This window comes from Limanda limanda, chromosome 10, assembly GCF_963576545.1.
Source record: "Limanda limanda chromosome 10, fLimLim1.1, whole genome shotgun sequence".
Classification (NCBI taxonomy): Eukaryota; Metazoa; Chordata; class Actinopteri; order Pleuronectiformes; family Pleuronectidae; genus Limanda; species Limanda limanda.
In genome coordinates this window covers 23717746-23745190 of record NC_083645.1, presented here as the reverse complement: position 1 = coordinate 23745190, position 27445 = coordinate 23717746, and the positions used below count along the sequence as shown (strand labels likewise).

At 41.4% G+C, this 27445-nt stretch overlaps 1 protein-coding gene across 1 annotated transcript in view; it reads right to left on the bottom strand.

Annotated features, from left to right (window-relative positions):
* Window positions 1-1898: 1898 nt before the first annotated feature.
* Window positions 1899-27445, bottom strand: part of rxfp1 (relaxin family peptide receptor 1) — a 46508-nt gene continuing 20961 nt past the window's right edge. The window contains exons 3-18 of the mRNA XM_061079989.1: window positions 24282-24365; window positions 19364-19469; window positions 15301-15372; window positions 14475-14546; window positions 13196-13267; window positions 13036-13107; window positions 12846-12914; window positions 12662-12733; window positions 12388-12459; window positions 11823-11894; window positions 10757-10828; window positions 10306-10377; window positions 9210-9439; window positions 3723-4133; window positions 3342-3560; window positions 1899-2305 (exon numbers count right to left, since the gene is read on the bottom strand). Of these exons, the coding sequence (XP_060935972.1) occupies window positions 1899-2305; window positions 3342-3560; window positions 3723-4133; window positions 9210-9439; window positions 10306-10377; window positions 10757-10828; window positions 11823-11894; window positions 12388-12459; window positions 12662-12733; window positions 12846-12914; window positions 13036-13107; window positions 13196-13267; window positions 14475-14546; window positions 15301-15372; window positions 19364-19469; window positions 24282-24365 (2174 nt within the window). The remainder of the gene's footprint in view (window positions 2306-3341; window positions 3561-3722; window positions 4134-9209; window positions 9440-10305; window positions 10378-10756; window positions 10829-11822; window positions 11895-12387; window positions 12460-12661; window positions 12734-12845; window positions 12915-13035; window positions 13108-13195; window positions 13268-14474; window positions 14547-15300; window positions 15373-19363; window positions 19470-24281; window positions 24366-27445) is intronic.

The following is a 27445-nucleotide window of genomic DNA, read 5'->3' as shown; positions in this document are numbered from 1 at the left end:
ACAAAAATACAGAATAAAAAAAGCTCATATTTTTTGTTTCCCTTGCAGACTGCATTAGAAGATTAAGAGGATTTACACAAAGTAAAACATATCTTTGCAGCAAGAAGGTTCTTTTTACAGTGCTGTCAGCAAGATGAGAGTCAAGGAGCAACATACAGCATGAAATGAATTCCGTTATATAATGGATCAGTTCATCCATCAGAAGAACTCCCCACTGGCGCATTGTACAACAAAAGAGAATTTAACCTTCAAGTTAATCATATTTTTTCACAATGTACAGGTTTACATTAACTCAGATGATTCAATGACTTCAGCTGCACATGTTACAGATTTTCTGGTCACGCAATGTCCCCACAGGACGTCTTCAATCGGAGAATGAAAAGACGATAATGGAAATACTGCACTGCTGACCACTGGGTTTGATGGAATTCAGATCCATCCTGAACACCATTATCCTCATTCTATTAAGCCTTCCTTCCAGTTCCCATTTCTTTTAACACTTACAGGAACTTTTACAAATATGTAGGAGCATCTTTGGTGATAAATGTGGCTGTGGTGTTTTGCAGAGTGATTCCCATCAGATCATCTGCATGTGTTTTAACAGTTCCCATATTCAAATGAGCTGTCACCTGCCATGGCAGCATAGGTTGATTTACAGCTACAGATAATATGATACCAGAGTTTAAGCTGGTGCATCATTGTCATGAGTGATGCTGATGAATACAGTAGGAAATGTATCAAATATGTCGATATAAAATTCTACTACACCAAACGTATTATTTTGACTGCAGTAAAAAACAAACAAACAATAAAACCAGTTTAAAGGAAGTGTTTTAAGTAACTTTACAAAGAAAAGAGTTCAGTTGTTGGTAGACCAGTCCCAACGGTCTATGGTTCTATGTGGTTCTAAGTACTGTGGAAAAAACTTGAAATGATATTCAGGCTCGAGTCGAGTTCAATCAGGTGGACTTATCTACTTGATCTTTTCAGGAATCAGGAAAAACATTGAGTTCAGGTTAGGTTAGGATGTAAAAACACAGAATGCCCATCAGGTTTGGGTCATAATCGCTCAGTTTCCTCCTACAAAAAAACATTTATAATAGAATTCATGACTTCCAGTAGACATAATATTGTAAATTTAGAAAATCCCTTTTAAATGATTTCGCTCAAAATGTTTAGGACCAAATGGTTGATCCACCGTGCTAATTCCGCTGCCTTGGCTTATAACTAAAAGTAAGAAATGCAGCTGTTATACCTAATGCCTGCAGATGGTGCAAATGTAGTTAATCCAGAGATGGGATCCGAACCGCTTCTGTCTTAAGCCTTAAGTGGCTGCCTCTGCTTAACTAACTGAATTCATTAAAATGTGTAGTGTTAATTAACAGGACATACAAAATAATTGAAAACACCGCCTTAGTGTCTGGGAATTAAACTTACTGGGGTTCAGCGGGCTGAGTCAGCTGTGGCTGAGAGATAGTTTATCTGTATTTATCTGTAGGCAACAAAATCCGTTTTTTGTTATTAAGGGATTTATTTTTGTAAAAGAAATGGATTTGGCTGGTGACAGTCAAAAAACCCAACAATGTGTTAATCCGTCTTTCCATATCTTTTCCACCAGTGCCATGCTGTCATCTCCCAGGTCCATTCACCTCCACAATACTTCAGCCCCAGGAGACACTTGACAGCGGATTTCAGAACCCAACCCTACGTATAAAGGATTTGTAGACTGACTTCACGCTTCTGCTGGTGCTCCGGTGAGACAGGCACACACTGGGATCTCCAGAAAACACTCATGAATACTGATGAACAAATCAACAAGTGTATCTTTGAACAGGTTAAATGCTTGTTATTGTGGAGACGGATGAAGTCGGATCACGTGTCCTTGCAGTGAGACACACCTAGATGAGTTCGTTTGTTTGTGCGTGAGTGAGCGTGTGCAGCATGGTTTGTTTCTGCGAACACACCGACACCACCGTACACTGCTTCTGCTGCGTGCACGCCGCTAGGACGTTGTATCCCTCGTCGGGGTTTTCCACGGGGGTGAGCTTGGCTAGCGTGTTTGTCGTTTCCAGAGCGTGGCCCGGGGTGAGGCCTTGGCTGTTCTCCTGCACCGCCCACGTTTCCTGCCAGGTGAGCGACGGATGATGAGCAGGGTGACCGCTGAGCAGCGGCCTGCTCTGCCTGTAGTTGGCCCACACCTGCAGAATGGTCTCTTTGAAGGGCCGCGTGGTCAGCGTGTACAGGATGGGGTTAAGAGCACTGTTGATGGGGAGGATGAATATGACCACCCAGGAGCTGATGGTGCCTGCAGGTGGAGAGGGGAAAACACAGAGAGAAATGAAACAACAACAGACCTGGTATGTGGTCTGGGTTTGAAGATGAAAACAATAACATGAAAGCCTTTTTTTCACAGGTATTTTTTTTGATGAATGGAAATATTTGTATCCCCACATGGGGCCTCAGCTCATCGGTAAATGGACTGGAATGCAAACGTCAAACAGTGTAATGCTCTTTATACAGTGACACAGGTCTTCGGCAGATATTATACTTCTATATTGTGAGATTAACACACGATTATTGAAAACTTAAAGGAAGATTCCACTGAAAATACATCTTTTGAGTGTTTCCTCCTTGTAAGATTGACAGGTGACTGTAAAACATTTGCAGCTCTGCCAGTCGTCAGCTTGGATTCACAGCAGATGGATGGAAAAAGTGTGTCAAAACTTTTATCAAATATCTTTGGGTCCAACTTTTATAACATTCATATGATCTGTACGTTCCAACCAATACTTTTCTCATTGCCTGTGATATTTTTGCTTCATTTCTGGATAGTGGGACAAAGTCGTGTCTCCCATTTTTACTTAGTGTATATGCTAAACCAGTAAAACTAAAATAACATTTGAAGATGCAGTTCAGTTTACAAAACATGATTATATATCAAGAAGATAAATAAAATGGGTTTATCATGGTAATGATTTAAAGGTTCAGTGTGTAGTGTTTAGTGACATCTTGTGGTGGAGTTGCATGTTGCAGCTGGAAACCCCTCACCTCACCCTATCCTTACAAACACAAGACAGACCCTGTGGTAGCCTTTATTTGTCTTTAAAACTCAAAAGGAGTTTAATTTCTCTAGTTAAGACGCCTGTAGAAAACATGGCGTCCTCCATAAAAAGATATTTTCTCTAAATCCAAACACAGGTTGCGCTGCCTTGAGCCATGAAGACTCTCAAAAGTATATTTAATACAACGGCACTGAGGGAGCACGATATTGTACTTGACACTCAAAACACAGACACACAGTGGAGCGTTTCCTTTAAATGTTTATAACACTTCTACTATACCGGGAATCTCCACCTGCAGCAGTGACAGGATCTTGAGGATGAAAATGGGGATCCAGCACAGGGAGTCAGTCACGACGATGGAGAAGAACCTCTTGGCGATGGTCACCTCTTTCTTGATGTGGTTGCTGTACATGGTGGTCTGAGTGCCGGTTCTCTGGATGTTATAGAACATGCTTGCATAGGCGAGGACGATGATGAGGAACGCCACCAGGTTCAGACCTACAGGGGAGACATGTTGTTTGATTCTGGATCAGCTGCAGCAGCAGTTGTTTGCTCTGAGGATTTGCATTTTTTATCAAGCTATGAATCCACATGCAAATAAATACAAACACACAATCACAACAAAAACCTTGGAGGATAATTGAAAGTGCAGATACCCACCTAGGAAAATGACGATGGAGTAAACGTGAGCCCACAGCGTCTCCGGCTGCTCCGAGTGCAGCGGGAAGCAAACCCCGTTGGTCCCGTAGAAGTTGCGGAACAGCCCCTTGCAGGCCAGCGGCAGAAAGGCAACGATAAAGCCAAACACCCAAATCCCGAGGAGGATGGTGACAGTTCGTCGCCAGCCGGGCGTCAAGTACTGGAAAGGGTAGACGATGCAGATGTATTTCTCCAGGGTGAGATACGTGAGGAGCAGCACGGACACCTCGGTGGACAGCATGGCCAAAGAGCCGATGACCTGACACTGACCGCTGTCCATCCAGGCCTGAGCGTGCCGGTTGTACTCGCCTCGAAACTTCAGGTCGTAAGCGCCGATCATGAAGAGGTAGACGCCCATGAGCCCGTCGGCACCTGCAAGTAAAAAGAGCTGTTTTTAGATCAGTGGCTGTCAACTTTGTCTGAGTCCTGATCCAATGATATAAATCAGGCTGATGCATGTGACCCCGCTGAGCAGAATATGTTTTATTGTGTTTGTCTACTTAACAGATGACCACGAAAACCGAGTGGAAGGACAGAATATGGGACAGGAAAGAGCTCAGAGAAGTTTAAGGGACTGTTATTAATGGGTTTTGTGCAATTGGTGCAGCTCCAAATAAAGATCGAGATCTTGTGAGTTGAAATGTGGTTTCATCAGGGGTCTGTTGGGCCTTGACGTGGAAGTATGATCTCTCCGAGTGCCCTTCGAGTTCATAAATCCTCTTTTCATCCCACAGTCCCTCACTGATGTCGGTGGACAGATTGGGTCGCTGGTGCATCGCAGGTGTGTAATGCAGCTCTTGTCTCATCAGATGGGGAAGCTGAGATGTGTTTTCTCCTCACCGTCTTCTGCCATAACTCTGAAGTTTATGATTAAATTGAGCTGAACATTTGACTGTTTTATGAGTCTTTTCTCACTCTAAGAGCCAATGAGTCATAAGGAACACGATGCATTCACCTGAGCATCCAGACATCTCCTGCACGGCCAGAACAGACCTGACTTCTGCTTCATTCCAAGCACTAACTCATGTGGATACGACTTTGACTTTCAAAACACACTCAATAACATCCATTCTAAAGCAGATCGTATCGCTGGCACAGAAATTTAAATGTAAAAGCAAGTCTTAAATGGGTAATTTTATTCTAAATATATAATTTTCTTTGTCCACAACCATCTAGCAACCTCAAGATATCATCTCGCAAGCCCCGCGTTGAGAATCGATGATTTGAAGAACTTTTGTGCAATAGCAATAAAGCAGTGACCTCACTATATTCAGAAGCATTGTGAGGGACAGCAGCCGCTCAACCTTGAGTCTTCTCTCGAGAGAAACGTGACAGAGGACAAACCGCTCGGTACCAACATTCAAATGGCCTTTTTATACAAAGCTGGATATATAGAATGGAGCATGTGCAGAATGTGAATTACATGGCGTACATTCTGAATTCAGAATCTTTATCCTCTTGGTCACACTGCAGCTCTAAAACAGAGCACATTGGATCATAATCCAGCCAGAGGCAGCCGAACTAACGATTTTGTGTCACGATTGATGGTGAAGATGTCCACATCGACTTTTACAGCAAATCATGAAAGATGCAGCAGCTCTGAATGAGGGTGGTATTGATCCTCTCTCGTAACTCTCGCCAAATAAGCGAGCAACATATTATCCACTATGTCAAAAGTCTTTTTAAGATTGATTGGTTGAACAAATGTATTCAATCAGAGGCGGTTTGAGCTTGAAAAGATCGACCTTGACTATTGTCCAGTGATTACAAAGGATGGTTTTCAACATCCACTCAGTCCCTTTTCCGCTGGTCAAAAGGCCATGGACACCCACTCACATCTGGCTTTTTCTGTGCAAAGGAGATGGAAACAACTGGCATTCACTCACAGGTCAAAGGACACGGCTCCGGCACTGAAAACACACATGGAAACATGAAATCTGGGTGAACACATTGATTAGACAAGACCTCGAGGTGACACCGGAGTTTCTGGAGCATTTGTGTCGCCGAACGTTCCTCACCAGTGGGGGGGAACCCAGATAAACAACTTATTTTTGCGGATTTACCCCCATTTAAAATAAATATCCATGTATCTGTTCAGAGTTCAGATAAAATCTTGAGGTTAGAACAGCGTTCGACAGAAAATTGTTACCTGAGCCAAACTATAACATCCGTATCCATCCACTGCACCTTATCTACCTATTTTATTGTATTTTATCTTGTGCTTCTGTTTTTTATTCTTTCTACCTCAATATTTTTAATTTTATTCTATTGTATTGTATTGTATTTTATTGTATTCAAATATACCGGCTGCTATGACAACTTAATTTCCCTTCGGGGATGAATAAAGTACTCTATCTATCTATCTCTATGGATATTTATGGATAAACAATAATTACATGTGCATAATTACATAAAAACCATGAGGGGTTTATACTGCACATCTAATGTGAAGACTGCCCGTGCATAATTCTGATTAAACGCATTGACTGTTGTCCTTTAATCTTCACAGATGTCAAAGCATTTGGCTCAAAGCCTAACCTTCAGTTACCTGCAAGAAGGATACAAAAATACTGGATTAATCCCTACATCTTGTTTCCTGTACGCTTCATACTTTATCTGTCCTCTGCAAATTCATCACAATGTTTTGCTGACACTCAAGGCAGAAATTTTACTCACAACTTACAACCTCTGAGGAATTTTTGCTTCATGCTGTCACTGCTTGATGTTAAGATCCTCGACAAAATTATATAAGGGGTCGCTTTTCTTTGATACCCAAACATACCAGTGATCATCAAAAGGTATGTTTAATTCAACATGTGGTGCATATGATCATTAAAGACTCATGTTGGAAAATTTAACGGGAGAGCGGAGGTGAATGTCAACCTGGATGATTCTCTAACACATACGCCTTGATGCCGCTTAACAATTCAGGTTTAGCAGCTTTCTTACGTGTGTATTAGATTTAAATGTGAAATGATTCTTCAATTCAGATTGCGTATGTAAATCAGTTCATCAAAGATTAAAACCTGACCCTTAATAACAGGATGAAAAGCAACATGCAGACACATTCTGATTGTGTGACAAATTCTTAATCCATTGTTGCTCAAAAAGAGAATAAATAATATCCTTATACTCCTGTAATAATTTCCTTAAGCCCAGACTGACATTCTGGTCATAATCTTTCTAATTCTGCGACGTATTAAGCGATTGAGCCCTTAAACGAGATATGAATAACGACCGTGATCCGCGGTTTTCATTGAGGATGCAGCAGGAACGAGAGGATCAATCCTCCATAACATGTATTTTCATCTCTGCATGTGTGAGTGCTTTGATCCCGACGGCTCTGAGTCGTATAGTAAATCCATATAGGGACCTTCAATGTCTTCTCGCTCGGCATAGTTGCTCGTCAAACTAAATTATCTCTCTGCGGTAACCATATAGGTAATTTACATCACCTCTGAGGGCTTGTGACAGCAGGATGATGCGGCTGAGATTGATTTGTTCGGCTTTAGTGTACGTTCCTTCCTCCCATTTGCCTAATGATTCCACAAATCTCCATCAGTTTCTAACTCGCAAATATCTCGAGAAAACGTTCATGCTCACACCTTCACACTTGGCACATGTCGATAGGGCCCAATGAAGATCAGTGTTGAATCTGATGCAATTAAGACATGGCGATATTTTAAATATTAATCAACTTAAACACTGATTTTCATCTCAGGGTTCTGCTGACTGAACCTTGAATAGACAGGTGAACAGCTCTTTGAGGAGCAGCGATCGAGCACCTTCAGAGTCCTGGAGAATGTTTGAAGAGGAGAAATCTGAGAGACGCTTTGCACCCGCAGAGAAGAAGAGATGAGCTGAAAGTGGAGCGCCGTAATCCAAGCACAAGCAGAGTATAGAGATATGTGGAGGAAACCCTTCCAGCATCAGAAGCCAGAGAACCATACGCGGCGATGTGAAGGGAAACGCACTTTCTCAGCTTGAGCGGCTCCATCTCAAATCAAACCTTCTGTTCAGCATCAGTGACGAGTCTCATCTTTAAATCATTTCCTGTCTCTTCAGGAGAACACACACGTCTTTTCTATCAACCGTCCATTTTAACCCGACACACTCCAGACTCTTTATAAAACTTTGTCTTGGACTCGTTTTTGGACATCAATTTATTAATTGTTTTTTGGTATACTCTTATATGATATTCTCTTGTTGTTACCAGTCTAGCCTGCAATTTGGGTCCTTAAATTCAAACTCTAAATCCTGAAGACCTGTCCCCTGGTAAATAATGTCCGTTTGCTGAAGAGGAATAAGCTTTCGAACAAACTCAATCCAAACAAGATGCTGATCTATATTTTCCGTGTACAACACAAAAATAAGGCGTTTACTGCATATGAGTGACTTAAAGATGCTATTTTGATTACGAATGATTACACACATCTTCCACTCACTTGGCACATTAGTCCCACTGTCTAATCAGCCATCGACTGGACTTTCCTGCTGTTACCATATTTTTATTACAGTTATGTTTTATGAGCCATCTCTTGGAGTAAGTGAGTCTTTTGTATTCAGGAGATGTTCAATGAGGTTTATATTTATGAGGGTGTCTAACAGTGTGTATTATATGGAAGCAGTTGATGAAACACACTGATAATCACGCTGAGCACCAATTTGAACTCCCCGCTGAGTGTGGAAACGCTTTTAGAATAAGTCAGTTCCACCTCTGTGGTTGTATCTGGCTCATCTCCACGACCTACAGTCAAGCTCATAAACACACTGAAAGGGTAAATATGAATGTGTGTAAACTGTGAACTCGTTTTCATTAGTCAAGCAGCCATCAAATTAGCATATTTTTTAAATATGTGTTACCGAACAGTACAAATGTAACCCTCTCTCCTTGTATAACGTGAAGAAATTGGATAAGACTTGTACTCAGTAGAGCGTATACTTCCACAAAGGCCCAACAGTTCCATTAAATCCAATAAAGCTGCACCAAATAAGATACATTCATAAAGATCGGTGCCCTAGATACAGTCAGCCGGATATTCTTTCATCAATAATTCTCTGAGAAATGACTGAAAATGCCAGAAATGCCCCATATCACAAATGTAAAGAGCCAATCTACAAGATAACCAACCAACCATCAACCACCCAACCAACCAGACAACTGACCAACCAACCAGCCAATCAACCAATCGGCAACCAGCGAACCAACCAACAGAGCAGCTAACCAGCAAGCAGATCTACAAGCTAACCAAGCAATCATCAACCAACCACCAACCAACCTTCAATCAACCAACCAACAACCATCAATCAGCCAGAAAACCAACCAGCCAACCAAAGGAAACATAACCTCCTTGGATGAGGTACTAATACTTGTTACGTATACACTGTATAAGTATTGCACTTTGAACATAAAAGATATTCAACAAACAGAAATCTGACGCGACTCACAGCAGAGGGAGATGATGCACATGGCGTGCAGTTTGTTCTCGGAGCGTATGTACGAGCGCATGCAGATGACGAAGATGTTGCCGAAGCAGGTGGTGGCCGACACCACCCACACGAAGACCCTCAGCACGATGTTGGCCAGCAGATCCTCGAAGGACGAGATGCCGTCGGTGTTCGGCTTGCAGCTGCGCACGTGAGGAGCATAGCCGCAGTACTGGAACTTCTTGAAGTAGCTGTGAAACGAGACACAATCAGAGCATCATAGAGGAGTATAGTATATGTCAGATAAGTATATTAGATTTCTCCCATGTTTGGGGATTTTAAATGTTTATTCCTTCACCCAGTATCAGTGATTAGTTTAATTCTGTTTGTGGTGCTCACGGTATTGGCCCTAAAATACTAAATTCAGCTAATTAGCACTAAACACAAAGTACAACCGAAGCCTGAGGGAATGTCAGTAAAGTGCTAGTTTAACTGGCGCATTGAAGAAATGAAACATTTGACAGGATGAAATTCATTTGAATCCTCCTCTTGGGAGCATGAATATCTTAATGGAAATCAATGCAAAAACAGATGAGACATTTCAGTTGTCACTTGCTGCTGAATCAGCGATATGTCGTCCCCAAAACTTTGTTCAGGTTTTCTGGTTTATCGCAGTCAACAGTTTTCAAGGGACTGGTTTCTAGTAGAGAAATAGTCCCTATGATAACCATTCTATTTGTGTCTATACTGTGTTTCTGCGTCTCTTTATAAAGAGACAGAGATTCTTGGACTGTGTCTTCGTGGAACTGGAATTAAGCCCCTAGAATAAAAAGTCTTCTGTGATTGTACCGGAGGCTGAAAAAGACGTGTAATCACTCTCTGTATTATCCGTTTCAGGAACTCCATGGGGGATCTCTTTCTGATTCAACCACAGAGTAATCCCGACTGAATCCTCTCCCAGCTGGAGATGGGGTTAGGGGTTATATATATATATATATATGTGCACGTGAGGTGTATATATACAGTATAGGTGAAACGCCTGTGATCTTCATGTCAGTCCAGAGCAAATGATGAGTGTTAACAGTCTAAGCACTGTGAAGCACGGTGGAACACTTACATATGAGTCAAGTATTTGAGAGGTTCAAACATCCGCCGTTGTATGTTTCCAATTTCGATCCCCTCTATGCTCCTGGAGAAACACACAGTCACATGACAGAATAATGATCGTTCAAAAGCACACAAACTTATTTCCATTTTAAGCTTTTCCTCATTAAACAGCCTTTACTTTTTTGCAACTAAAGCTTGTGTTCAAAAGAGACAGGACATTTACCACATTGTATCCCAAGCTGTGCTATTTGGAAAGTGGGCACAGTGCAGAACCAAGACCTTTAGCTTATAATTACCTTCTTTACGCCCATTTCATTATCTGGATTCATCACATTCACTCTATTTGCTGCTGCACCTTAATGTGACCTGATCGCACTGCAAATGCCTCTTCACACAAAACAGATCTAGTTTTATCTTTGTGCAAAAGGGGATTGTTATTTAATTAGTCGCAGGAGACTTACAAAGATTTCAGTTTGTGCAAGTCGTCAAAGTGGTCTACTTGGAGCTCCAGGATGGGATTGTATGATATATTCCTGGAAAATAAAGTAAAACAGTGTTTAAAATAATTTGTATTTGTTCAGTAAAATCACTTTCAATGCTGGACTGAAAACAGATCTAACTTTGGTGACATTTGGAATCGTCAAAATGCATATTTTTTTGCAGGTGTACTCTTCATTGCTACAACTTTACCACACCCAGCACATACGACCTTCTGCTACCGTACATATTTCAATACAATATAAAGTATTTATAATCAGTCGTTATATTTTTCTATGATTAAGTTTTCATTGGTTGTGGCTCAATCTGCTAACTTCAGAGTGCACACATAAGGAATTCTTCACAAGGCATGGAATCCACCACATGTTCAATATATGTGAGCCCACTGCTAATAAATAACCCCCCCACTGTTGTTGTTTCACTTTGAAAGCATCCAACTGGGGAAACACATGGTGGGGGTTTTATTTTGAAAGGATCAACACAGTATACATGCAGCTCTGGGAAAGAATGAAGACACCACAGCAGTTTCTCTGATTCTAAGATTATAGATGAATATTTTTGTTTTATTATTTAAACTGATGACATCCCTGGAGTGGTAAGTTCTTTTTTCTTCTTCTAGAACTGTAAATAAATAGGCTGTTGATCATATAATATCAGCAGGGGTTTCGCTCACAACGGTCAAAAATGAATATAGACAACTACATAAAAGATGATTATGGTTTATCTTTATCTCTGACCAGCTGTTGTGTGACTACAGCTTCAAAGAAAACAACTTTAAAGTGCATTTACAAAAAGATAGCTCATTAAAAGCACAGCTTAATGCACAAGTCAGTCTAATCAAAGTTACAGCAAATTCAAAGGGGCTGGTATCCGTATACAGTATATCTGCATGGTGCAGAAATACCTCTGCATCAAAAATAGCCTTTTGAGTGAGGGCATGAAAGGAAAATACCCTTTTGATATTCATGGGATAGTTGAGCATGAATACAGAGCTGCACATCCCTGTGTGCTCGTGTAAATGCAACTCACAGTTGAAGCAAATCCCCCAGTAAGACAAAGAGATTGGGCGGAATCGCCACCAGTCTGTTGTTGGAGAGATCCCTGCGCGCCAAGACAAATCCACGTTGGTTCCCCAAAAAGAGATAAAGCAAAAAAACAAATGTTCATGCACAACACTCAGCAACCAAAAAAGGCTCCCAGATCTTGAAAGAAGAAAATATCCATAACCTGTGCAATGTACAGGGGGGCGGATTGCATAACGGTGCGACAAAGGCTTCATCTACATGTTTGTAATGTAAGTCACGGGTTTGATGCCCCCGCAGCTGTGGGTTTTATGGGCAAAGATAATGATCATAGCTGAATCAAAGCTGCGGTGGTGAGATGCAAGTTGAGTTTGAATATCATTTACCGGTTTGACAGAAAATGAGATAAACACAGACCCAAAATAGCCACATATAGGGACAAATTCTTGTTATGTGAGTTTTATAACAATAGTTTATAAGATATAACACGGTTATAGATAAACAGTTACCAGGAATAACATATCATCAGATTCTTTTCAACCTGGTAGTTCTTTCAAACAAAATGGACTTACAATTCTCCGAGTTTCTGGAGGACTGAGAGAGCTTGTTCGTGTATGTGTCCGATCCTGTTCCGCTGTAAAACCCTGGAGACGGTACAAACAAATAAAAAAAGGGAACCAGGTTACTCCCTGACCTTTTAAATCCCGTTTAACGAGCCACTCGCTCTGACTCCATGCACGGAACAGAGAAACTCAGGCGGATTTTCACAGGAAATTCAGGAAAAAGGATTTTCTAAGCAGAAACGTTGCATTTACGACAGATTACATAATGTATGTTTGTACTTACAGGACAGTCAACATATTGCATGAGCAGAACGAGACGTTTCCAATCGTCTCTATGAGATTGCCCTCCAAATCCCTGCAGGAACAGGTTATGAGATACACAACAGACACACCCATGAAATATACAGAAATGTACGAGACATTTTCTACCACCGGGCAGCTTTTGACTTCTTCTCAATCCTACTTACAGCCAGTTCAATCTCGGCATTTCCCGACAGACGTCATCCAGCGTTGTCAGAGAGTTGTTCAACATCACCCTGTCAATCAGCGAGACACAAAGGGACAAGTACACATCAACAAGAGGCTTTCAGCAGTTTGACAATTTGAAAAGACATCACAGCAAAACAAAAAATAACGATGTACGGAATTCCAACTCACAGTAAAACAAGGGAGTTGAGTCCCGAAAAGGTCATGGGGGATATTTGATGGATAATGTTATTTTCTAGGATCCTATAAAAAACAAAAAACAACAGCAACAAGTTGAAGTTTCAGCCAAATGTGTGTTCATTTCATCAATAGAGAGGAAAAATGTACGTACAACCACTCCAGCTTGTGCAGGTCCTGGAACACGCCCGGCAGCAGAACCGATATCCTGTTATAGCTCAGATATCTGCAAGAGAACAGACCCGATTGGGGGGGGGGGGGTTATCTGAAGAGGAAGCTCTCTGAACATGATGACATAACTGGTAAAACTTATTTCCAAACATTTAACACGCAGCTTAACATCCCTGGAGCTTTAACCGAGCACTGCGATGGTTTTGAGTGATTCCTGCTCGTCTCTTAGCTGAGCTTCATTTGCTATAATGGACGTGCTTCTTATCGAGTTCCATCAACGACTGACATATTGCATCTGTATTTCGCCGCTTTACGTTAATATGAAGTCATAACAGCCTGCAGGGTTTTCTCTACATTTTTCTACCCGGCTGCAGGGATTTGTTTCCTTTCAGCGACGGGAGTGTTATCAGGATCGGACACTGATGGTGGGAGATAAACCCCGGCTCACCGTTATTTTTACATCCTCCCAAAGTGTTTACAGACGTGTAGGTTGGACTGAACCATTTATGAGTTTGGGTCTACTAATGTTGAATTGTTTTGCCCATTGCAGTATAAGAAATGACAAAGTTTATACTCTCAAGGTAACTATTATGTTTCCTTTAATTGTACTTTTTATTTGCTACAGTAAATACAGCATTTCAGTCTGAATGACTAAAGTAAAGGCAACAGCTATTCACATCGAATGGTTTTACAGTTGGATTTTCTTAAAAAATCTGCTGTTGATGTAACTTTGAAAGCATCTGAGCAAAATATGGGGATTTTGTAAAGATATAATAATCACAAACATGAGCATTAAGGAGCAATTAAATCAATATTATCAAAATAATATAGTAATAAAGGTAGAAGTCAGATTTGATACCAGCAGAGAACAGTTAGAGGAGCCACACAATGAGCGAGCCAGTGGTTTTCAAGCAGAAACCAAACTCTGCCGAGGCCCCACAGTCTCCTTATGAAACCACAATCAAACTACACTGGACTTTATCAGTCCTCGAAATACACCAGATTAGATTTTTCATCAAGATCCACGAATGCGTCTCTGGCAAAATGGTGAAAATGTGAAAGATAACCTCCCAGAGGTAGTGATATCATGCAGTCATATACTATCTATATGTGTGTGTGTGTTCGGTAAATGGTGCAGCTTGAATAAATTGAGCTATACATCTACTGAATGCCATTATGGTTATAATATGATAATTCTATATGCCCAGCCTGACATTTACATATCAAACACAGCTGTTTGCTCGCTGACCGATCCAACTCACAGTCTTGTCAGGTTGTAGAGTCCTCTGAAGGCGTCGGGACTCACATCCTGAATTCTATTATGCTGAAGGTATCTACACAGAAAAAAACACGCAGAAAACAATTTGTGAATCGTTTTGAGTTATCTGGAAACAAGGACAGAGATCCGATAACTCCCTTCACCTGTTAACGGGATGAGAGAAAAACAAACACACACTCAATGGGATTGATTTGAACGTTTCATTTGCAGCAATCGTCGTTTGTTGACCATCGCTCAACAAACCTCCACTGACGGCGTTCTGTATCTCAGTGGATTCTACAGACCGGTTTGCTCGTGCATATCTCAGGGAGAAATGTTCAAACAGAAAGAAAACAGCCGTGTGAGTGTGCAACGCAGACAAGAGGTTCCTGGAAGAGCAACAGACATGTTCCCCCCCGTCAGCGCAGCGCTGTGTGAGGCTGATAAACAGCGCCAGTCAGAAATGAATGAATCCGTAATGCAGAAGGAAAGAACCCTCCTCTGTTCTGTTAGTGCTCCCAGCAGAACCCTCAGCCTCATGCATATCAGCTTTGCTGGGCTGACATTCGTCTGTTTTATATTTTTCCTCTCAAAAGGCGGCTCCGTGATATCAGGAGGACATTATGCCTCTCTGGATGAATAATGTAGAACCCAACACATCCTCATGTTTGACCAAATAGGCGTCTCGAAATGAATAAAAGATCAGAACAGTGAGGAAAGATGAATGAAATATATATTATTGTATTTGATCAAACTGTTAAAATAAGATTTGGGAAAATGAACATACAGTATTTGAGTGTGATCCAATCGATAGCTCTTGAAACACTCACAGTTTCTGGAGGCTCTGGTACTTGAAGAACGAGTTTTCCTTCAGCTTGTGAAGCCGGTTCCTCTGTAGAGACCTGAACAGAAGAAGAAAAACTGTCAAACTCAGAATTCACTGTCAAGGTTAAAATGTTAACACGTGGGTTTATACCTTTTCTAATAAATGCCATTCACAAGGTCTATTCAACATTATAATGACAACTCTCAACCTTCAAATCATATAAAGGAAATACCACATAATATATGTGGAGAGGCGTTGGACTAGTGGCAGAACCTTGGACTATGGGCAGAAAAGGTCTCTGGTTCGTCTCTGGTTCGACTCCAAGGAGAAACAACAAAAAGACAACATCTGCTCCCCGGGCGCCGTACATGGCTGCCCACTGCTCTGTGTGTCCGGCACCAGATGGGATAAAGCAGAGGTTAAATTTCCCTCCTTGCATGTGTGTGCTTGTGCATGTCTGTGCATGTGTTTGGGACAAATAAATGTATCTTAATCTTAATCTTTATTTGTGAATTTCCGTTAAACACACATATATTACCTTTTCCCACTAACTTACTTGGAAATAAACTTGTAAAAGTGGCAAAATGTGTGTTTCTGCTTTAACGTCTCGATTCACCTGCTGATTTCAAGGCTTTTAACGGATTAACGGCTCATCAACTCGCACGCTCTCATCGTCCAGCGGCAGTGAGTGGTCAGTGTTGGGAGGTTTTCCGTCTCTGTGGGCTCATCGCTCCCTAATAAAACATTGTGTTGCTGGTCTGAACGTTCACTGTGGAGCATTCCACTAAACAAAGAAGCTTTTTGTCCAAAACACAACAGAGCTCATGACTTTTTCCACTTTCTGCTGCTAAATGTCCCTTGGTTTCTTCTTTGAGGTGTACTTGTGGTAGATGATGGATCCCTGCCCGTACCCTGGAGCCAATGGGGGCACTGGGCTTAAGACTTATAATTAAGCTCTCTGTGTTTTAATGTGTTTTGTTTTTATCAAATTAGAGTAAATGGGAGTTTGAAAATGCTTTAAATTTTTTGTTGATCAACAGATCAAATCTTGTGATGTTATGACTTTAAGGCCATAGACTTGTATATAAGGATGCAGCTCTCTAAAGTAAAGCAAATCCTCTTGAAATTCCAAATTCCTCCAGTATTGCTAATACTGCCTCCTCTATATTAATGGATGGGACAGAAATGAGAAATCCAAGGGTTAGGGATAGGGTTAAATTTGAACGACTTGATTTAAATAATGTGGCTCTGTATTCGATTTGATGACAATTCATGTAAACTTTACGTACAACACATTGTAATTTAATATATCAACATAATAAATATAATTTTGATGTGATATATGCTGTGTGCTTGTATGTTACCCAAGGCAACACAGTGTTTGTATTATTTGCCTGTTTTTTCCTAAATCTGTTAAAGTCCTGAGACCTTGAAAAGTTCTCTTCCAAAGACAGTTTTACTAACTTATGAAGTTTGGCCCTCTGAGCTAAATTTGAGCAATATTGTGATAATTTATTTGAGGCCTCACAAGCTGGACTGGGTTCAACTTTGAACTGAACATGAATTTAAAACATGTTTTGCTCGATAAAGAAAATGTCAGGGGAATGCATTATAAATACTGTTCCATCACGTCTAAAAATTCCTTGGTCCAACCTAAAAAGTTAACTCTGAAAGTAAACACTCAATGTTTAAGGTATTTCGTCTGCACATTTTCCCCCAAATGATTTTGCTTTACTTTAAACTTTCTTTTAAATGATAAAAGTTTAAAGATGTAATATCACTCTTAATTAAGTTATAGACACCAATTCAGACCGACTGACATATGTGATCACAACCTTATCAAATAAATAATAACTTAGAAAACAAATGAATAAATAGATAAATACATATACAATAGTCTAAAGTAGTTTCCTTAAGTTATTACGGAGAGAAAAATAAACTGTTGACACTTTTATCCTTATAGAGGTTTTACATGTACTGGTACATCCTGGCTGAGTTGTCACTGAATGACCGTTTTTCAATTTGGAGACAGAACTGCATTAACTTATTAATTTTAGCCTGAAAAATGAGCTGTGTTCATCAGCACGATTAGTGGATTTAATTACAATTTGACAATCAATTAAACTCTGTAATTATTTTTTAATGAACTATCTATTCATCATGTTTTGGGAATAAGGCCAAACATGTGAGATATATGAGGGTGTTGGGGATTTCCTTGTCGTACATGATTCTCTGATCGGAAGTCAGAGAACTGTATCAGGTTCCTGTGCCGCTAATGAAATCTTCAAATCTTGTTCCAGAATCTCAGGTCATACATTCGCGCGAGTGGTTCTTGAACGAGGCCCATTCGATGTAAGTGCACATACTAAAACCTTGACACACATTTCCAAGGTAAGATTTCTGTTATTCTGGCTATAATTCTTCTTTACTACTTTTTGAAGTGCTTTGCTGCCCCTTACGTTTCAAGGAGCTTAAAGACGTCAGGCAGCTGTTACTGTCTGCTTCTTCCGAGGACACGGTCGCTCTTGACGACAGAACCTAAAACTGCTTGAAAACACCAGATCTGTTTACCTGACTGAGCAGCTCTGATGGGTCGGTGCATTGTGCAGAACATGAATGGCTGCGTGGGAACCGGGTATCATAACCAAACACCCACAGTGTGTTTATTGTGGTTTTAATTGGCATTTGGTTGTGTTTGCCTCGTGTTAAGGTTTGTGTGTCTGTGACTGAAACATGAAAAGCATTGAAGAGGCGAATACACAAGTAAATTCACTGTACACAAACCTTTGTTATACTCATTTGTACCACATGAAGACAAACTATTGGTTAATATAAATACACTGCTGCTATATATAACTCAATCTGATGGAGAATCATTTTCGGATGATCACTGTTATTATGCACTAATGTTCAGAAAACCTAAGACTGTCCATCGCTGCAGCTCCTCTGTTCAGTCTCTGTCTGAAACACTTTGTCTTTAGCTGCTGTCTCTTTAAGGCCCCCCCGTTCTGATAAAGCCAATTTCCAGGATGTATCGTGAACATCTTCCTTTGCTTTATCTGGTTTTGTTGTGGCAAACCAGTAGCTGCGTTTGAGTTATGCAAATATTACATGATATCACGACGATGCAGAAATATCGGCAGCACTGCTAACAGGGGGATTCAGCTGCAGTGTTTCCTGTGGGGGGGGAGAGGAGCTCCCTTTGTTGCAGACATTTTAACTTTGCAAAACTTACATAATACACAAACAAATTACATGTTCTTTAGAGTTTTCGATGCAACTGTGGCCCAATTTGTTTTAAATATTCCAATTTAAACCCAAAGAATAGACGACTGAACTAACAAAAGGAAAAGGGGGGGGGGGGGGCGGGGGGACAGGCATCGCTTCAAAACCTGATTTTACTAACATTCATACAGGAAAACATCTCAACCTTTTACCCAATCATTGTAAAGTGGCCGACAACCAAGCTGAGTACGAGCCCTCGGTGCAGGTCTGCACTCTGCTCGGTGCTCCAATGTTCTTACCTGAAATTCATATGCATTAGCAGCTTGGTCGGCTGCACTTTAAACTCACAAAGAGAAAAGCTCTTTTCTCAAAATGCCAGGTCCGTGGAGGGGAGGGGAAGGGGGGGTCAAAAGCGAGCTGACTTCAAAAAATATAAAGCATAAAGTACATCGTGCCATGCCAATGACAAAGCAGACGCCGTGGGAATGATAATGCAGGGGGGGGGGGGGGGGGCTGGCCATTCTCCTGCAAAACTGCAATGGAGAAAAGCCTTAAAAAATGCATAGAGAATGAAATTGGGTAATTTACACTGATTCAAACACTGAAAAATCTGCAATACCCACAAGGTTGTACGTCCTTGTCAAATATATGTAAAGACGGCAAGAAAGTATTTGGATCGAAATAATTGAAACTTTAGAATTTTGACAGAAAACTCCCCGGGTGTGATGCTGCCTCTTTCCACACAGCTCATCAGGCACTTTCCTCCCACTTGAGTTTAATCATCAATCATGGCTGCAAGCAGGTTCCCAACCCACCAAATAAGAGGTTACTTTTCTACTCACATCATGGTGACATTTATCGCCACCGCGGGGACGTCTCGGAGCTGCGTGCTGTCACAGTCCAGCTCCAGCTCCCGGCACTTACACAGGTCGGGAACGAGACCCAGCACTGATGAAGAGAGGGAAGGGACAGGAGAGAGGACACGTCAATCATCCTGATAGAGTTTCATAACTGCAGCTGCTTGGAGGAACTGCTGGATCTGGGATTTGTCTAAATCAGGAGCCAGAATTTACACAGAGGTGTCGATTATATGTCCAACATTCATGAACAATTCCTGATTGTTTAAGATGCACATTTGAGACATTCCTTGTTTTGAATACCTTTTGAAAAATGTTCATGTACAAGCACATTGTTTCCTTCAAAAAATCTACGAAAGTAAATAAATCTCTGCAAGATGTTATTGTTATTTTGGGTATTAATAAGTGCAGCCCTGATTCTGCTGGAGGAGAGTTTAAGCCCTGAGATCAACGCAGTGAATACAACAAATACAAGAAGAGTTTATTCAGTGACTTGGAGGATAAACAAGAGTTTGGAATAGAGATTTTCTCTCACAACTGCTTATTCTACATTCTTGGGTTAAGCCACCTTTAATTAAATCCCGGTTCGGATGAGCAAGATGTGATGAAAAGGAGCTGAAGAGATGGTTTAAACAAACTTTTCTGGCTCCACCGGAAACAAATTACATCTGATGACATATCTGAATTAGCCGTGTCAAAGTTGCTGAAAGGCTCCAGGCAAACACTATAATTTGCACAGACAATTGGGGGTTTCAGCTCCGACTTCAACAAACCAAATGTTTTCAGAATCACTATTGATCGAGGCCGGCAATGAAAATAGTCTAAGGTGCTCTAATCCTGTGGGACAGTTTATAACCAGATGGATTCAGGCGTCTAAAAAAGGCAGAGAACAAAGGTTTCCTGTCCTTTTATTTCAGCAGCAAATTGTTTGCTTGTTTGTTGTTTGGAAAATGGATTTGAACATCAGCAATTTGTCTGCACCAGAGAGCTGGGGGGGTGGGGGGGGGCTCTTTATTCAACTGGTTACTATTCAACCCCATCCTGCGGTCTGATGCTTCCTCTGACCAGCATAAGTCTATATTCGACTTTTTTTCCAGAACACCATGAGGGCATCGAGACCTTTGACCGCTAGAATCGAATGTGATAATCAGATTCTCTCGACGAGTTCCCAGAGCAAAAACACATTTTCAGAGGCCACAGTGAAATTCTAAACAGGTCATCCTGGAGTCCAAGTGAATTTCTGTGCCAGATGAAATAAAATATTGGTTGGGTGCTCCTGATATATATCACCTTCACAAAAACATAGCTCAGCATGACCGGGAACTTTAACTTTTGAATAAAAAAAAATCGTCTCAGTTTATCAAGTGAACGTTTGTACGAAATCTGAAGAAGTTCTCAAGAATAACAAAACAGCAAAAGGCAGATATGTTCTTTTCAGTATCTCGCAAGTGGACATCTGTGTGCCTTTGCTCTGCTGTATCTGTGAATCTGATGTGAACGGGTTTAAAAACAACAATATGCCATTTAGCTGAAACTCTGCCAGTGTTATTGTATGAAAGAATCTTTGTTTCTGGATATAATAATGCCCTTAGCTGCAGTTACCAGTCTGAAGCCATCTGAAACGCTGCAAATGGATCCTAATGGAGCTAAATCACAAACTGTATGCGAGTGCCAGAGGGAAGGTTCTGTCTTTTCTAATCATTTTTTATTTTCAGGCTGATTCATACACTTATCAAGCATCGCACTAGTCTCTAGACTAATCGTGTTGCATTGCTACTCCTGCGAAAATCTTTGTCTTTATCTATGTGTGTTTTAGAAATTATAGCTGGTGGTATTTATCTCACAACTCGACATTTAAACTGGGACTGAGGAAACGCTATCTCACCAATTTGCAATAGTCCAGAGGCAATTAAACCTGCATGTGCCCCTCAAAGACAACCCACCCCCCCCCCCCTCCCAGGAGGGTTCCCCGGCTCCAGCCGACCAGCCGGGGGTCCCGGGCATTTGTGGGTCTTATCATATGTACCATGTAGAGCTAAAATCAACCTGCTGTCGGTGTGTGAGTAACACCGGAGGGCAACATGTTTTTAGAGGCGCTGGGTGATACAGTGTAAAGTGCTCTGAGTGGTTGTTAGGACGAGAGGAGCTGATGATTTCAGTCCATTAATCATTTAACCTTTTCCACCAGGAGGTGTGTTGGTAAAGATTTTTGATGTGTGTTTATGTGTTCAGCTGCTCCAACAACAAACTGCGACTGAATAACAGGAATACAAATAGAAACAACACGCCTCTGCTCCATGGAATCAATGACACTTTCATTTCATCGCCCTTTATGTGTGAAAAACATGACCTGACTGATCAGGCAACAATAAAGTCAGAGTACGCTTCGCTATCTCTTGTTTCCAGGCTGAAATTCTACTTTTACAGAATCATATGATACATAAAATAATCGTGCACAAGTAGGAAATTCCCTCTGGGTTTCATTAGCTCGTTCCGGCTGCAGAGCTAAATACACAAGTACCATCCTTTTTCCAATTTCAGACTTCTGCTTTGACACTAAATAACTTGACACATGCACACGCGTATACCTTCATCTGTCGGACTGGACCTTTGCCGATCAAGATCACGGGAAACGTATTTGTTTTCGCTGTCTATGTTAATGTGTTCACTTCCATTCCGATGCCAGGGCGATGGTGGTGACACCCGTGTGTGCGACATATAAATCAGCAACTGGATGTTATGCACATGGCTCAGCAGGCTCAGCTCAGAGGAAACAACATGGGGCCTCGTCCACGTGGAAGGATTAATGCAGATGTATGCTGATTTTTATATATAGGGTCAGCAGGGCAAACAAATGCCTTCCACTGGCTACTGGGAGATTACATTTCATGCCAGAGCTGGTTAATGAGCCGACAGATATGAAACTTTATGGCCCAACGTGAGCAGCGACTCTAAGAACTCATCAACTCCTGCACGTAAAGACGGTTCACGGGATTAAGTGTTTGAAACTGAAAGTAGTTACCACTCCTAACACGATCGGGGCTCGGGCACATTGAAAAACAAATGCACGTTTTGGAATGCTCACTGATCTGGAATTTCTTTTATCCAATTTTTTTGCCGAGGCTTTCATTTACTGGGATTCACGATGGTGCCCGATCCCTGCCTCTGATCCCTGTCGGCTCAAAATCATGACTTGTATCTCACTTTAAATCTGTGCCGCTGGCAGGCAAAGAAGATCAAAGAGACAATGTGGTTTGATCCCAGACTTCTATTGTTTCCATGCTTGACGGCGTCGTACCACTGTGTGGCGCCCCTGAAGTGCACACCTGCACGTCTTAACCCGGCCAAGCCTAAAGCCTCTCGCCCTTTTTCAAATTCTCTTTTTATATGCTGCACTGTGTTAAGCTTACCTCTATGAACTGTATATGGACTCTGAAAGTAAGATCCTGGATATGAACAAGAGGGTCTCCTTTTGCGGTTACAGATCTCGGTTGGATCACATGACAAGGGAGGCAAAGAGTTAATATAAATATGGAGGTGAAATGAGAATGAATGTCTGCCATAGTTCCAGCAGCAACATCCTCTGCATCCCAGGGGAGGTGAGAGAGGTGGAATCTGAAGCACAGGGGACTGGACAAGGTCACAGCTGAAAGGGAACCGGAATATTTCCTCGCCTGCAAATGAGGAAAATCTGCAATGGCGATATGACCTGTGAGAAAGAATCAAATATTGAAGTTGTCAAATATGGATTATATGTCTTCCTCAACTAAAGCAAACCTCGGTCACCACCAACTTGACACCAATTAATCTGAGCGGAGCTGGCGGCTCGCTGAGGTTTCATTTGGTCAAAATTGTTTGAATGCACGGCCCACGCATCCAGGGCTCTGTCTGAAAAGTCAAAGGTTTGCATGCTGAGTATGTAAGTGCAAAATATATCTGGACGACTTGTGTCAATGTTGCAGCAATGAGAGAGTGGGAGGACCACATCAAGATCTTCTCTGGTCGAAACCTTTGGCCTCAAACTATGGGTTTTTCTTGGTTATTTTTCATATCTACATTTATAACCGGCTTATTATAAATAATGAGCAGCAACTATAATGTTTACAGCAGTAAATTCACCTCAGTATATAAATTCAATAATTTATCGGGAAACAAACACAAAATGTCAAATAAACTTAAAACATCCATAACATTTTTACCATCCTTTGACAAAAAAACCTTGTTGGTTAGCTCTCTTGTTATGTGATTAAACTCTGCTTCTCTGTGATGTGAAAGTATTATTTTATTTATGATCAACACAAAAATGTTTATAATAGGGTTTATGTCTATGGAAATGTTAAACAGATGGTGTGGCTGGTGGGGGAGTATGGGCCTGAACAACAACTACTGCAGCAACTTTTGCAACTACTGAAATTTACTTTCTACAGGAAGAACAAACAAACAGTTTTCAAAGTAAAAGCTGCAAGAGAGTTTAGGACACGTTCGTACACTGAGAGAGAGAGACGGAAAACTTCTCTTGGCAGCTCACACAACTTCAAACAGTCACAACCTCCTTGATACAGAGTTAATCCAGCTATTGAGCATTTACCTTTTAGCAGAGACACAGAACGTCAGTAGCAGGAATCCCACAGAAAGTGAGTTGCTGACTAGTGTCCAAAAGTTTTCTTACTTCTTTTTAACTTAGTGAACTTGTATCATCCCCATGTCCTTTTTTTAAATGTATAGATTTGACTACTTAGAGCTTTACTGCCACTGTTGTCCTCCATGGTCACCACGGCACAGCTGTATTTCTTATTCAGTAGCTGCTGCTCATGTCTGCTTGTTTTGTCTCCTGGTCGACTGGGCTGTGGTTTATAGAAAAATCTTTACAAGAGCAACTCAGAAACAAAACAACAGCACTTACGGCAAACGTTGGACTTGGTCCCTGTGTTGTAGCTCGGCATTCCAAAGTATTTGTCGAAGAGATGGGGCCATCCATTATTGTCTCCTGTAAAAGAAGAGAAAGAGACAGATATTACGAGCTCGTTGTGTCCTTCAAAGAAAAACATCTTTATTACATTAGAGCTCCTCTTGCTGCATGCTCTCACAGAAGCCTCCCACGTCCTACAAGCAGCTGTGAATGGTTTTTATTTTACCCCTTAATCTAACAGGGGACAGAATCTGCTGTGGATCTAAACATTTTTTTCATCATCCATTTAAAAATGTATTTTAAAGCTGTATGATTGTGAAAAGCAGGACAGGATTTTCCCTGCAAATCTGCCTGCACAGCCTCAGCTCTGCCACTCTGACCTCTTTGGTTCCCTTGAGAAAATTACAGAGCAGGTGCAAATGTCAAAACATTGACTTGCAGCTGATGAAAGTGGCCACGGAGCCTTTTGGACCAATAGCTCTGCAGAATTCAAGGCCGGCCACATCCATCTTCAGTCGGTTGCTCTCTCCCCTCGCCCTCTCGCATGCTGGACAGGTCGCAAAACGGCGAGAAAAGTTTGCACCCATATTTATAATTACTGTTGGATGTTTGACCTGATGCGTCACCTCCATCACCTCCATCAAACACTCGCCGCAGGCGGCTGGAGGCCTGCTGCTGTGACTTTGAAAATAAGAACTCATCAATCTGCTGTTGTCAGACCTTTCAGGTGAAAATTAAGAGGCCCCGTCAAATGGCACTAGCACATAAAAGATAATAACGATGGTGTTTATCACGGGTGTAAGTTGTGTTGACCGCTGTAAAGTCCGTGTAATATTCAAATGACTCGCATCTTCCTGTCAAACAAATAGGACTGGACAGATAGAACATAGACGATAAGACTATCTGAAATGGCCGACACATGGTGAAAAGGAATTTTATACACTGCAAACACCCCCAAAAAACTCACTACTTGGTCAGATACTGTACATTCAGATGTTTTTTGTGTGTTTGTAAGCAGTGTTACGTAAAAAATCTACTGGACATATTGCTGCAAACTTTGGTGGAAGGATGTGCTATGGGTCAGGAAAGTAGGAGGATATAACCCTGATTGGAAAAGGAAGAGCAGCGTCAACTGTATAAAAACTTCTCTTCTCTCCTTTTACCCACTGATTGTCATCTGGGACTCAGCAGCACTGGAAGTGACCCGGTCCGGTTCGGTGGATTTGGATTTGATTGAGGGGGCGTGTCCGGGAACATTGCGAGAAAGGCCAATGCTTAATCTCCCGGGACACGCCCCCTCAATCAAATCCGAAATCCAACTTCTCTCAAACTTTTTGCTTTGGAACTATAAAGAAAACTTTTTGAAAATCACTTCAGAGGCACAGATGCACTTGATGCAGGGGGGGATAAGAATAATCGCATCATCAGACCATGACTCAAATCAACTTGCTTGTGTGGCCTGCAAGAGGACAAAGCTCTGATAATCCACCACACGATCCACATGCTAATTGTGAACAAACTGTGAAGTTGAGAGGATGAATGATAATGACTTTGATGATCCCTTGATTCTTCCTCCAGCCCATCGAACAACATTCAAACCAGTTAAGTGTAAAACCTCAATCTACACAGAGGATGAATCTTATTGACTTTGGTAATCCTCTGACTTTTTCAACATTTTAATTGAGACGTGTTAACTCTTTGAATGCCGTAACTTTTTGTGCTTACATTAATTTTAATATTCTTTATAAATACTTCAAATTATAGACTGTATATAAAGATGGAATGTCTCCTCCACAAACGTTATATATAGGTAATAAACACCAACTCCTCCATGTTAGGGGATAGGACATGGGCCAATCTGAAAAGTCTTCTCAAAGATGCTTTCTCTCATTTTCAAGTAAATATGGTTTTGATGAGTTACTTGATGTCATGATCAACAGCTGCGATTGACTCACAATGGGTCAATCACATGTACCGGTGGGACAATCCCCCCCCCAATTGCTACTGCACACACTCTGGTTCCAAATCCATCCATTATCTATACCGCTTATCTTTGGAGCTGGAGCCAATCGCTGATATTGGTCGAGAGGCATTTCACACACTGGACAGCAGAGACTACACAGAGAGAATAATCCGTTCACACTTTCAAATGAACACAACCTTATTCTGCATGTCTTTGTTACGATGGGAGGAAGCTGGAGAAACTGAAGAGTACCCAGGCAGCAACCTTCAGCAACAGAAGAGATTGTATCCACGATATCTTAGCTTCATTTTTAGATCGTGGAAGGAAGAGACACATCCATCATCTTTATACGCAGCCAGCTTGAAACACTGACAAATTTAAACTCTCTTTTGAAAACCCTTCATTCACTTCACAGTGGTTTCCAGTCCTTAAGACACATACATGTAGATGAAGGTCCCGTATGAATCTGTTCATGTACAGTACGCACTGTGGGAACTTACCAATAATAGGTCACAGCATGCGGTGGTTTGTGATCAAAGCGGCTGCAGTGAGACTGCGGGGGCCGGTGGAAACTTGCTCCTCCCGCCGTCATTTAGATTTGTGTTTAGCATTTTACCATTCAGCGCTGTAGCGGCGCTTCAAAGGTCCGTCACACACTCGCCGCAGTTCGGGTGTGAAATACAAATCTCACAAAATGCCGTTGCTGCTGCGATGAAGACAGACAACGCTCCGGGCATTAATTGATAAGCGTTCCACGAATTTGAGTGTGTTCAGAGAGACACACAGACACACACACACACACAAGTTTCATACACTGGGGAAAGGGAGAGAGATTCAATAATGCTCTCTAGTTAATTGCAGAGTGGGCAGAGGCGTGATATTCACAAACAGGTCTGTTGTCTGTTTATAGAAAGTTCAAACACACCTTGTTAAATGGCAACTTGTACAGATGATGTTGCCAATGACTACATCATCTACATAGGGTTTTCTCTGTTGCTTATCTCTGTTATAAACATCACTGTATTCACAGAGAAACCATTATGCCGCTGGTTGTGGGTTCTTCTTTTTTCTTTTGCAATGCTAAGACAGCATTTCGTTTACTATGAGAAATCTACATTTAGTCGCTAAACAGAAAAGGAAACAACATATTTCCTTTTTGGGGGGGTTGATGTATATATAGAGCATGAAAACCTTT